The 10,946-nt window shown below is 46.4% G+C and overlaps 1 protein-coding gene across 1 annotated transcript in view; it reads left to right on the top strand.

Annotated features, from left to right (window-relative positions):
• The window catches only part of GABBR2 (gamma-aminobutyric acid (GABA) B receptor, 2), a 299,076-nt gene that overhangs the window by 101,150 nt on the left and 186,980 nt on the right, over nucleotides 1-10,946 (top strand). The window contains exons 5-6 of the mRNA XM_008575182.1: nucleotides 2,873-2,938; nucleotides 10,181-10,381. Coding sequence (XP_008573404.1) covers nucleotides 2,873-2,938; nucleotides 10,181-10,381 — 267 coding nt within the window. The remainder of the gene's footprint in view (nucleotides 1-2,872; nucleotides 2,939-10,180; nucleotides 10,382-10,946) is intronic.

Genomic DNA, 10,946 nt, shown 5'->3' with positions numbered 1-10,946 from the left:
GTCAAGTTACTTTCGGTCCAGTGGGGAAGACAGACAAGTAAGTGGATTGTGCCACGATGGAAGGAAGCGCAGAGTGCTCCAGGGCCACAGAGGAGGAAATGGCCACCAATCCTGATGGGACAGAGAGATGGCTTCTCGGGGGGGGGAGCCTGAGCTAAGGCAGGAAGTGTGAGTAGAAACTATCCAGGCAGAGTGAGTGGGATGGGAGACAAGGGCATTCTGGACAGACAAGCTTGCAGAAAGAAGGAGGGGGCAGAGTAAGAATATGAATGAATGAATGAATGAATGAACAGCAGTCTTGTTTTAGGGAACTGCTGGTACCTCATTCTCAATGTGATAGGGAAGTGAGCAGGAGTCAGTAAAGAATCTTGAATGTTCTACTAAGGTGCTCAGAGTCTGATCTATAAAACTCGGGGAGCCATGGAAAGACTTCACACAATCAGATGTGAATCTTGGAATGATCCCTTTGTCTGCTCTGTGGAGACTGAAGTGGAAAAGGCAGGATTAAAGGCAGGGATCCAGTTGGGAGGCTGTTCTGTTCACCGGGTAGGGAACGACAGTGACTGATCCCAGGGCAGTGGGACCAGAGGGAGGGGGATGATTCGGGAGCCAGTGAGCAGACAGAACCAACAGGTGCTGGTTATTGCTGGGATGTGGGAGGTGACAGAGAGGGGCAGCTAAGATGACTCCCAAGTTTCCAACTTGGATGAATGTGAGATGGAAGACACAGCAGGAGGAGGGACTTCTTGGGAGAGATGATGAGTTTGGCCTGGGACGTGTTGTGCTGGAAGTGCCTGGGAGAATCCAACAGGAGGTGTCCAGTAAGAGGCTGAAGAACACTGGGGCTGGGAAGAGAGATCTGGGAGTTCACAGCACACAGAGGGCAGTTGTGTCCAGGGACATAAATGAGGTTGCCCAGGGAGAATAGTGAGAGCACAGAGCTAAGGCCAGAACACACGCACTTGGGGAGAGGCAGGAAGATGAGGAGCTGATGCACTGGAGTCTGTGTGGAGTGGCCAGGAAGGTAGGAGGGGAGCCAGGAGAGAGCATCATGGAAGCTGGCGGGTGGGTTTCATTACGATGAATCCTGCAACCACTGGGCAAGGTTGGTAGGGCTTTCCCTATTTCAGATGTGAGGGAATTGAAGCTCCAGGAGATTAAGACCCAGGTATGCAACTACGAGTGGTCAGTGGTGGAGCTTGGATTTGAACCCAGGCCTCTGTGACTCCAAAATCCAATAAGCTGTTTCTACTAGACCATGTTTAGCAACACAGGACTTGGCACAAAGTAGATGCTCAATAAATGTTTGCTGGCTGGATAGATTAATGGACGGAAGGAGGAAGGTTAGATGGATGGATGGATAATGTTAGCAGCAATAAATGCTGAAAAATTTTAACAAGCAAGCAGAAAGGCCCTATATCATGCCTGGGAGCATGTCCACAGAACGGAAGCAGTTTAGAACTTTTTATAGCATTGCAGACGTGGTGATGACAAAGGCTTGCCTTCCTTCAACTGCTCTGTAAACGATCTTTTAAAGTCCTTTCAGAGCAAGTTTTTTTTTTTCCATTTCTTTCCATTCTTGCTTGCAAACGAAGGATGATTTTAGAATCCAGGCCTTTTTTATTTTGCTAAAGTACATGATGAGTAAAATGGCCTCCCAGTCAGCACTTTCCAATTTTGAAAGATGCTAAAAACTGATCATTAAAGGCATGTTTCTCTTCTTTATGCATCAAAGGGCCGGCTGGAAGAGGACGGATGAGCGACAGGGAGGTGGCACTACTGCAAGGCTGGGCCTCACTATGGAGGGCAGGAGGTGACGGGAGGGGATCAGGTGTGTGTCCAGGGCCCGCTGGCCTCCTGGTAGCTGTCCCCTTATCCTCCTTCATCCTGTTCTCTGTGGTGTGGGTCCAGCCTGGATCCCAGTGCCCCAGAAAGTGACCAAGGGCTCATTACCCTGACCCAGGAGGGAGCCTCAGGCAGATGCTCGGTAAATGTTTATTGAATGAATGAGTCACAGGGGCTCTTGTAGAGTATAGACCTATTAATCACACTGAAATAATAAATGTAATCTCATTTATAGAGCTTTCAAATTCCTTAGAAATAAAGACGGATGGGCTGTGGGAAAGTCAGTGCTAATATTATCCAGCTCTTATTGGACCTCACTATGTGCCAGGCACTGTGTTAAGCACTTTGTAAGGATTATCTCATTAGTCCTCCTGACAATCCTGTAAAGTAGGTACTACCATTTTGCAGATGAGGAAATTGAGGCTGAGATGGGAAAGGAGTCACCAGAGGCCACCCAAGCCTTGTTGGTGGAGCTGAGATTTGAACAAAGCTCAAAGCTCAAAGACACTCTGAAACCTCTTAGTTGGGAAGCTCTGTGGGCTCCACGAATGTCTTAGGAGCTGACTGTCAAGAAAGTAGAACAGTCTAGAAAACTGTAGGGGTAGGAGAGGGTGGTTGGCTGAGGTCTTGTCTCTGCCACTAAGTCTCCAGGGGACATTAGAAGTTCCTTTCCCCTCATCTGGCCTGTTTCCCCATGTGTATAAGGAAGGTAAGACATGTCTCAGCACCCTGCAGGGTGTGCCTGTCCCCGTTGGAGGAGAGCAGGGGAGATTTCCAAGTCTCCTCAGGCTGTCAACTTTAGCCTCCAGCCTGCACAGGCTTGCTTCATGGCTTGCCCACGAGACCAAGGAGGGTCAGAGAATACAGGCTGGGTTGGGTGGGGCTAGGTTTTGCGCTGCTCACCTGCCCAGGTGTAGCTCTTGGCTGGGAGCCTGGTTCACAGGAATGTTCTCTGACCATGGCCTTGAGCCCTCCAAGGAGTGCCGATTATGTGCTCACCTTCACATACGTGTCCTTCTGTCCACAGGGGAATGACGTGCGCATCATCCTTGGCCAGTTTGACCAGCATATGGCAGCAAAAGTGTTCTGTTGTGTAAGTAAAAAGGTTGTGTCATTTGTGTCTGGGGAGGTTCGTGAGGCTTTTTCTCAGACTCGTTCTCACTGCTCAGCCTGTGAGTGGGATCATAGGCCTGGAGACAGGGTTCTTAGAAGCTGAACTGTTGTGCTCACTGCTGTTTCCTCTTTTCAGGGAGCCAAAGCCCCAGCGGTGCAGTCACAGGAGGCGCCAGGAACCTCCATCGACCACGTCCCCTGTCTCAGCCATTGTCTAAGCCCTGTAGGCTAATTCTGAGTCCAGTCATCTTAACCATAAGCCCTGCTGCGTGTGCTGCACAGAGGGGATGCCAGTTATCGGGGGAGACTAAAGTGACCCAGACCCCTCCCTGCCTTGTAAGCAGGTCTGAGAGTCTTAGGGTTAGGACCAACTATCCACTATTCAGTATCTACTCTTGAATCCTTTACAGCTGTCCGGTGTGTGATAGTTGATAAAGTACTTTTTATACCTTTTCTCACTTAATCTTTTCAATATCATGTGAAGCAGCTATGATCATCCCATTTTACAGATGAGGAAACAGAGTCGCAGAGAGGTGGAGGGGCTTGTCCGAGAGCGCTTAGCTAGTTGGTGACAGAGCCAAGGCTCAATCCCCATTCACCTGATTCCCAATTTAATCTGAAAAAAGATGTTTTCTCCATATGATGTTCTGACTTAAATTCTGTATCAGGGCTCTATCACAGGAACTAAGTCTGTTTCCATTGTGGTGCTCTGGCTCCCCCTCCTGCACCCTGGGTCAGGAGAAGTCAACAGAATGAGAGTCCGGCTATGCGAGTTATCGTCTACCCAGTGAGCTTCTCCTCTTAGACCGAGGTTATTCTAGCTGTAGTCTCTAGGTATGGGCCACAGTCTCTGTTCTTTTAAACCTTTTTGTCAATAGCCTGGATGAGGACATAGGAATTTTAGAAGTCGTGTCTCCTCTTAGACCGAGGTTATTCTAGCTGTAGTCTCTAGGTATGGGCCACAGTCTCTGTTCTCTTAAACCTTTTTGTCAATAGCCTGGATGAGGACATAGGAATTTTAGAAGTCGTGAAATGTGTTGGAATGCAGCCTTGAACAGGCTGAACATTTGATTAAATTCAAGAATGTTACATCTAATGGTTCTAATATAAGTTATAATTAGAACAGATCAAGCTGCCTAAGTCTGAGGCGGTTGAAGCGTAGATGAGGAGCACTGTGTGCTGAGAACAGAAGAGAATTGGGGAGTCTCAGTTGACCCCAAGTTTACTATGGTGACTAAGGTCTCTAGGGTGAGCACAGCTGCCAGACAGCCAAGGTGACCTCAGATTCAGTGTCCTCACCCAGGATAGGGTGCTTTCTCTGCTCTTTTCTGGAGAGAAAACACCCTGCCTGGGCTGTTCCACCTAGCTCCAGGTACCCCGTTTCAGGACAGATGCAGGAATTGAAAAGGGATGAGGAACGAGGACAGAGCAGTGGCTGGAAGCCAGGGTCAACATGGGGTTATTTCCTCCTGAAGGATCAGGAGCAAAATGAGAATTGCCCAATGGTCTTCTCATTTACTTGGGAGGAGGGAGAGGCAATGAGGCTGACATTTCGGGAGACCCTGGATGAAGCTTGGCCCTTAGTAATCAGTTGGCTTGGGCTTGAATCCCTGCTCTGCTGCTTAGTACTGAAGTTGGGCATGTTGTCTGTACTCGCTGAGCCTCGGTTTTCTCATCTGTAAAGTGGGCATAATAATAACACCTGTCATGTGGGATTGTTGTAAAGATTACATGAGCAAAAACCCTTTGCATAGCACCTGCAGTGGGCCCTTAGTAAATGTCAGCAATCTCTTTTTGTTTGTTTATGTAAGATCTTGGAGTCTGAAGATAGAATGGGCCACCTTTGGGCTAGCGAGTTTACTGACAGATTTCACAAAATTGTGTCAAGCATTCTATGTATTAGTTAAGAGTAGCAAGAGGTCTTTCCATATTGAAATGTAAGGAGAAATAAGAAAATCTGAGAATATGGAGTGAATAGATTTAATAGTTTTACTCCAAAACTCATAAAACTTTGCTCCTCACGACTTAGAATCCAAAAATAGTCCATTTTTTAAAAGTAAATAATGCCCCAAATTGGAGAACATGATCTGCTTTAGGGAAGAAACTGGGTTTCCCCCTCCATATATCTACAGGGCTTTGAAAGAAGCTGGTGCATGGTGGGTGACTAATGTTGATCAGATAAGGAAAACAAATAACTCCAGGAAAATAAGTTAATTAAAATGATCAGTGAAGATGCCACACGGGCACCAGGCACTGACCATCTCCTATCTGCAAAAAATACAAAGAGACCTCATATTCTGATTTGAGCCAAACCAAAGCCCAGGCCTGGCTGTGATTTCACTCTGTGTCATGCCCAGAGATGATTTTCCAAGTGGCTTTTCCAGCCGTGGTTTCTGCTTCAGAACAGATGGCATGACTGTCTTCCTTTTGACCCAAAGCCCCGGGCTGCCAGCCTTCAACACATCACGGGACATCCTCCCACCTCCTCACCCTGTTTTCCTCTTCACTCCTATTGGACTTTTGCTATTTTTTTTTAAAAGATGACCGGTAAGGGGATCTTAACCCTTGACTTGGTGTTGTCAGCACCACGCCCAGCCAGTGAGCGAACCGGCCATCCCTATATGGGATCCGAACCCAGGACCTTGGTGTTATCAGCACCGCACTCTCCCGAGTGAGCCACGGGCCGGCCCAGACTTTTGCTATTTTGAGATGGGGTTTCTCCTAGGAACTTTGGGAGTTTCTCAGGGATTTTTGGTTGGGTGTTGAGTCCACGTGTCAGACCCTCAGATGGAATCTGTGCTCGAGGGCTTGTGGTCTTATTTGGTTAGGAAGGAGTTCATCTAACAAGTCCAGAAGGTCCTGAGAAGTCTGCTCAATGTCTTCTGCTCAAAGTCTTGCTGGGTCAAGACTGGCGTGTGACAGAGAGGGGGCTGGTCAGAGCAGCGACCCCCGAGCCTCCCTGTCCCTGTCAGGGTCAAAGTGCAGCCCTGATGGAAACAACCGTGTCCTTGCCATCCAAATGCTGCCGTGCAAACTTTGCAGTGTGTTGCTATGTTCTTGAGGTTGGAGCTGCCACCCAAGGGGAGAGCAGACTCCAGTAAATGCAAGGCCTATTTATAGCCCTGTGGCAACGTGTTCGTTTTGGCTCCAACACCGTATGAGCATGGCATGTCGCTTTTGTCATCTCCTCTGTCCTCCACAGTCTGTTCTAAATTCTCAGGCACTCTGCTCTGGGTTCTGATTTTAGCTCTGCCAGCTGTGTGACCTCAGGCAGGTCACTTTACATCTCTGGTCCCCAGCTGCCTCATATCTAGAATGGAAGCAATGGTCCCTGCCCCATCTGCCTCATGGGGCTGTCAAGAGACTTAAATAAGGCCACCGAAGGGAGAGCATCATCCCACTGTGATCTGCTTTACTGGTGTGAGGGTTTGTTACTATTGTTGTGAATCTCACTATGAAGAGGAAATGTCCTTCTTGCATGGGGAGGGGAGGAGGCAAAAGGAAACTTAACAAAAAGAGGAAATTGGATTTTTTTTTAAAAATTCACATGGTTACATGTCTGCAGCTAATAAGAACCAAAGCAGTTCATGGGGCTGAAGAACGTGAGCTCAGGACTACCCCCCGCCCAAATCATTGCACAGTAGCACCTGTTTGGTGGCCACAGGTCCTAAAACCACATTTATACCAGGGACAGAGAAAATGAAAGCCAAAGTGACTGAGGAAACTGGAAATGCATTCATTCAGTCACTCTACAACCATTTATTGAGTGCCCTCCTTACATGGTCCCACCCTCCAGGACACAGACAAGCATACCAGCACCTACTTAGAGCTCACGTGTCCAACAATCCCAGCTATTCTGAACATGGAAACATCAGAATGGAGGCCCAGAGGCATTTCTGCAGTTGCATTAAACGGAAGATGATTTACCTAAGCCCAATCACTTCCCTTGCAGGAGAGCCTTTTAGACCCTCACTCACAGCCTGCTTACTTTTGTTCCACGCATATATTTAACAATCCAGTCTCCCTGCTCTCCAAGCCTATGGCAGCTCAAAAGCAGCAAATTCAGAGTGAGGAGAGAGACTTGATGACAGTGAAAAGTGACCGTGTAGACTTGACAACTAAAGAGGAGACAGAGAGCCATAGAAAATGGATCAAGAACTCCCAGTTCAACCATCTGTGGCCATTTGGTGTTTGGGTTAGTCTTCTCTAAGCCCAAGAGCATCACTGTGGGTGGCCATAACAGTGACTGATGTTCAGAATGAAGCTATGAGTTAAAGGAGGGACAGGGGCAGCTAAAATGTTTCTGAACATAGTGTTTGCCACTCATGGTACACATATTATCTCAGTTAATTCTTACCCCAATCCGGTGAGGCAGGCTTTGCTGTCCATGGTCTGTAGATGAGAGAAGTGAGGCCCAAGGAGCTGTGTGCCATAGTTACCCAGCTGGCACATGGCTGAGAACCTAGTGCCACTTGACTGTATTCTTTTTTCCAGAAGGGCAGAAGCTGGGTTAGAAAAAGTTTTATCTTCGTCGTAATTGACTAATGCTCTAAACAACATGTGTTGTCATTCAAATGGACTAAGCTTCTGTTTTCCAGAAAATTCACTCACAAGGAACAGCTCACAAGGGAACAATGGCAGGTCAAAGAGCTATCACAGCAGATCTAACTCTGCTCAGTGCTGCCATTTAATGATCACGTTGTCTTTGTCCTCGGTGAGGAGGAAAATCTGCCTTCCTGATTACAAGGCCTTTTCCTGTCCTCCCTCTGTTTTCTGTTAACTCTTATTTAGCATGCCTTCCTAATAAGGGGGGCTGTCATCTTGCCTCAACCTTTTAAGATTGAGAAAGCTTCCAAATTTTTTCTTGCTTTGTTTTGCTAAGAAAAGAAGGAACTTCAAAAATGGCCTTTGAGCCTTGTCCCTTTGACTTATTAGCTGTATGTGTTTGGGCACATTCCTCAATCCCTGAGCCAAATTTCTTCATCTATAAAATTGAGATAATAGCACATACCTCATAGGGTTGTTGTGAAAATAAAATAATATATACAAATGGCCCGATACATAATAGGGGCTCGATACATGTGCAACCCTCTCTGTCAGTAAATGATGAGAGTTATGAAATCTCACATGTTCTGCCATTGATTAAATGACCTGGGATCACTGGGATGACCCTTGTTTTAAAAAAAGCCTAGTCCTCCACCAGGATCTGGCATTATCTTTTCTTTAAAAAAAAAAAGTTTCTGTGGACTAAATCCCATTCATTAGAGGGAAGCCCAGGAGACTGCCTGCTTTTGTTCAACTGGGATTTTGTTAGGTAATTAAAATATTGGCATTCTCTGTGTTTTCCACAATTTTAATTGGGGCAACATTATAATGTAGTTGCTGAGAAAATGACTATGATTCAAGGCTGCATTACAGGAAATGTAGTATGTAGAATGAAGGAGTAGGTCCCATATCATCAGAAGAGTCTAGAAATGAGGCAGTGTGATCACTGCCCTGAGATAGTTGAAGAGCTCTTTCAGTAAACGATTTCTGTTTAATCTCCAGAAGCTTTAATAAACCAATGGGTGGAGGCTACGGATATGGGATCTGAGCTTAAGTCAAGGAACAAACATTCTAACCTACGTCTACCTCGGTGAGAGGCTCCACACTGCAGGCTGGGCTTTCTCGGGTGGTAAGGGAGGTTGAAAAGATTCGCCTACCCAGATATGGACATGAGGGGAGTGCCCCTCCAACTCTTAGACTTGACAGAAGCTGTTGTGTGTGAGCTCTGACCAATGCTTCCATGGACAGGTCCTGGTGTGGCCTCCTGCAGCCTAAGTGGAACAGGCAGAACCTTCCCGGAGTCCAGAACAATCTCTCAGGCTCTCCTCTCCACATCCTCTGGGCTCTCATGCTGTCCCTGTTCTATGCCAAAGCACACCAGAGGGTGTGACATGAATTGATTCCCAACATGTCCTTCTAATATAGGTGGCTCCCCAGGAATGAGTTGAAGAATTGTTTAAAATGTGTACATCCATCACAGTACACAGAGGCAATTTCCCTCCACCCCTGTTCTCTGAAGTCACTCCTAGGCATTTTGAGTACTGATGGGAACACAACCGCTTCTTAGAGACTTTATTCTGGACCCAATTTTGACGGAACATGACGTTCCTACGAAGTGAGATTTCTCTATGTGTATTGAAGCTATCAAAAAGCATGCTTTTCTGAAATAAAATAATTGCAAGAAGAATTAAAGCCAAGTAGAGGTGCTTTAAAACATTCTGATGACTTTTTTTTGTGTAAATGGGAGGCAAGGCAGTATGGCTTTGTGGCTTTAAAGTCAGCAGACAGAGGGTCCAGGCCTGACTTTTCTCCCTGGCTGTGTAACTTTGGAAAAGTTACTTTCCCTCTCTGATTTTCAGTGTCCTCATCTCTAGAATGAGGATAATAAACCTTGCCCTAACCACCTCCCATGGTGAATATGAATGACAATCAAATAAGATGTGTGTAAAGCATATAACTGTAAGGGACTTTTTTTAGGATTCGAATTTATGCATTCCATGCTTTGGGTAAAGATTCAGAGACTTCTCAGTTTGCCAAGTGGCATCTTATATAAATGACACACTTAGATTAAATTGTCTTGGCCCCTTGAAAATTGCTCCCCCTGGATTGTGTTTTGAGGTGTGACCTCAGCTTTTAATAAAGATCTAAACAAAAACAGTTTTATGAAACCCATTGTTGTAGCGATGCTGTCAACACCATGCTGACTAATTTGACTGTATCTTCTGTATGAGGCATTTTTTTAGGGTTTCCCCCAAAGACCTGATGCGTTCTCTCCTTATCGATAACGAGAGCTGTGAAAATGATCTTGTTGCCCTTGTCTCTTGGGAAGCCAGGAAGTTCATGGTGACATATGCAGCTTAATTATGTGTAGTGTTAGAAACTTCGGTCTGCTTATCTATGTTCTGTTCCGTTCACATCCAGTAAACATATTATAATTTATATTTTCCCAGGCTGTGTGTTTTAACTTTTATTCAGTGTTTATTATTTTAGTATACATGTTGTCCATAAACTATCTTGGATCCTTTGAGAGATAACAAAGAGGAGATCCAAGTAATAGAAAAATTAGTATATCCTCTGGTAAGAGGAAGCCTGACTCCTCTCCACCTTTCTCGCAGGGCACAGATCCTTGAACAAGTGCTTGACCCTTGGTCCTTCACAGTCACCCCATGTGTTGCAGGCATACGAGGAGAACGTGTATGGCAGCAAATACCAGTGGATCATCCCGGGCTGGTACGAGCCTTCCTGGTGGGAGCAGGTGCACACAGAGGCCAACTCATCCCGCTGCCTCCGGAAGAATCTGCTTGCCGCCATGGAGGGCTACATCGGTGTGGACTTTGAGCCCCTGAGCTCCAAGCAGATCAAGACCATCTCAGGAAAGGTCAGTGCCTTTGTCTGCCCAATTCAGCTCCCAGGCACATCTCCTTGGATTATCTTGTCTGATGATGTTGACAAAAAGTGTATAGATCTTGTCCTGACCTTTGCTGTGTGACTTTGAGCAAATCACTTGGCCTCTCTGAGCCTCGTGGGCCTGTAAAATGGGCTTGGCCAGCCCTCCACTGTATGCCCCTCTAGGGAATTGTGAGAATCTAATGAGGTGAGGATAGTCTGTAGGCACATAACCCAGTAGATGTGTAAGAGAAGGAGTCTCGACTTCGGCAACACCCACTACAGGGCCTTTTAGACTCGACCAGTTTCATCCTGTGCTCCTCTGACTGGAATGTCATTTCTCGATCTCACTGACACTCTCCTGAAGAAGAGGAAAGGCCCAAGTCTTTCAAGTAGACTTTGGGAAACATGCTGTAGACCAACCAGACTAGTTCAAACCCCAATTTTGTCACTTACCAGCTATGTCACCTTGAACTTGAGTTCTCCAAGGTCCTGTTTCCGTATCTGTATGACAGTGGTAAAGTTCCCTCCTCTGGGGTTATCAGGACGACTGATGG

Source organism: Galeopterus variegatus, unplaced genomic scaffold (assembly GCF_000696425.1).
Source record: "Galeopterus variegatus unplaced genomic scaffold, G_variegatus-3.0.2 Scaffold1151, whole genome shotgun sequence".
NCBI lineage: Eukaryota > Metazoa > Chordata > Mammalia > Dermoptera > Cynocephalidae > Galeopterus > Galeopterus variegatus.
The sequence above is the reverse complement of the archived record's forward strand: the minus strand, read 5'-3'. Positions and strand labels throughout refer to the sequence as shown.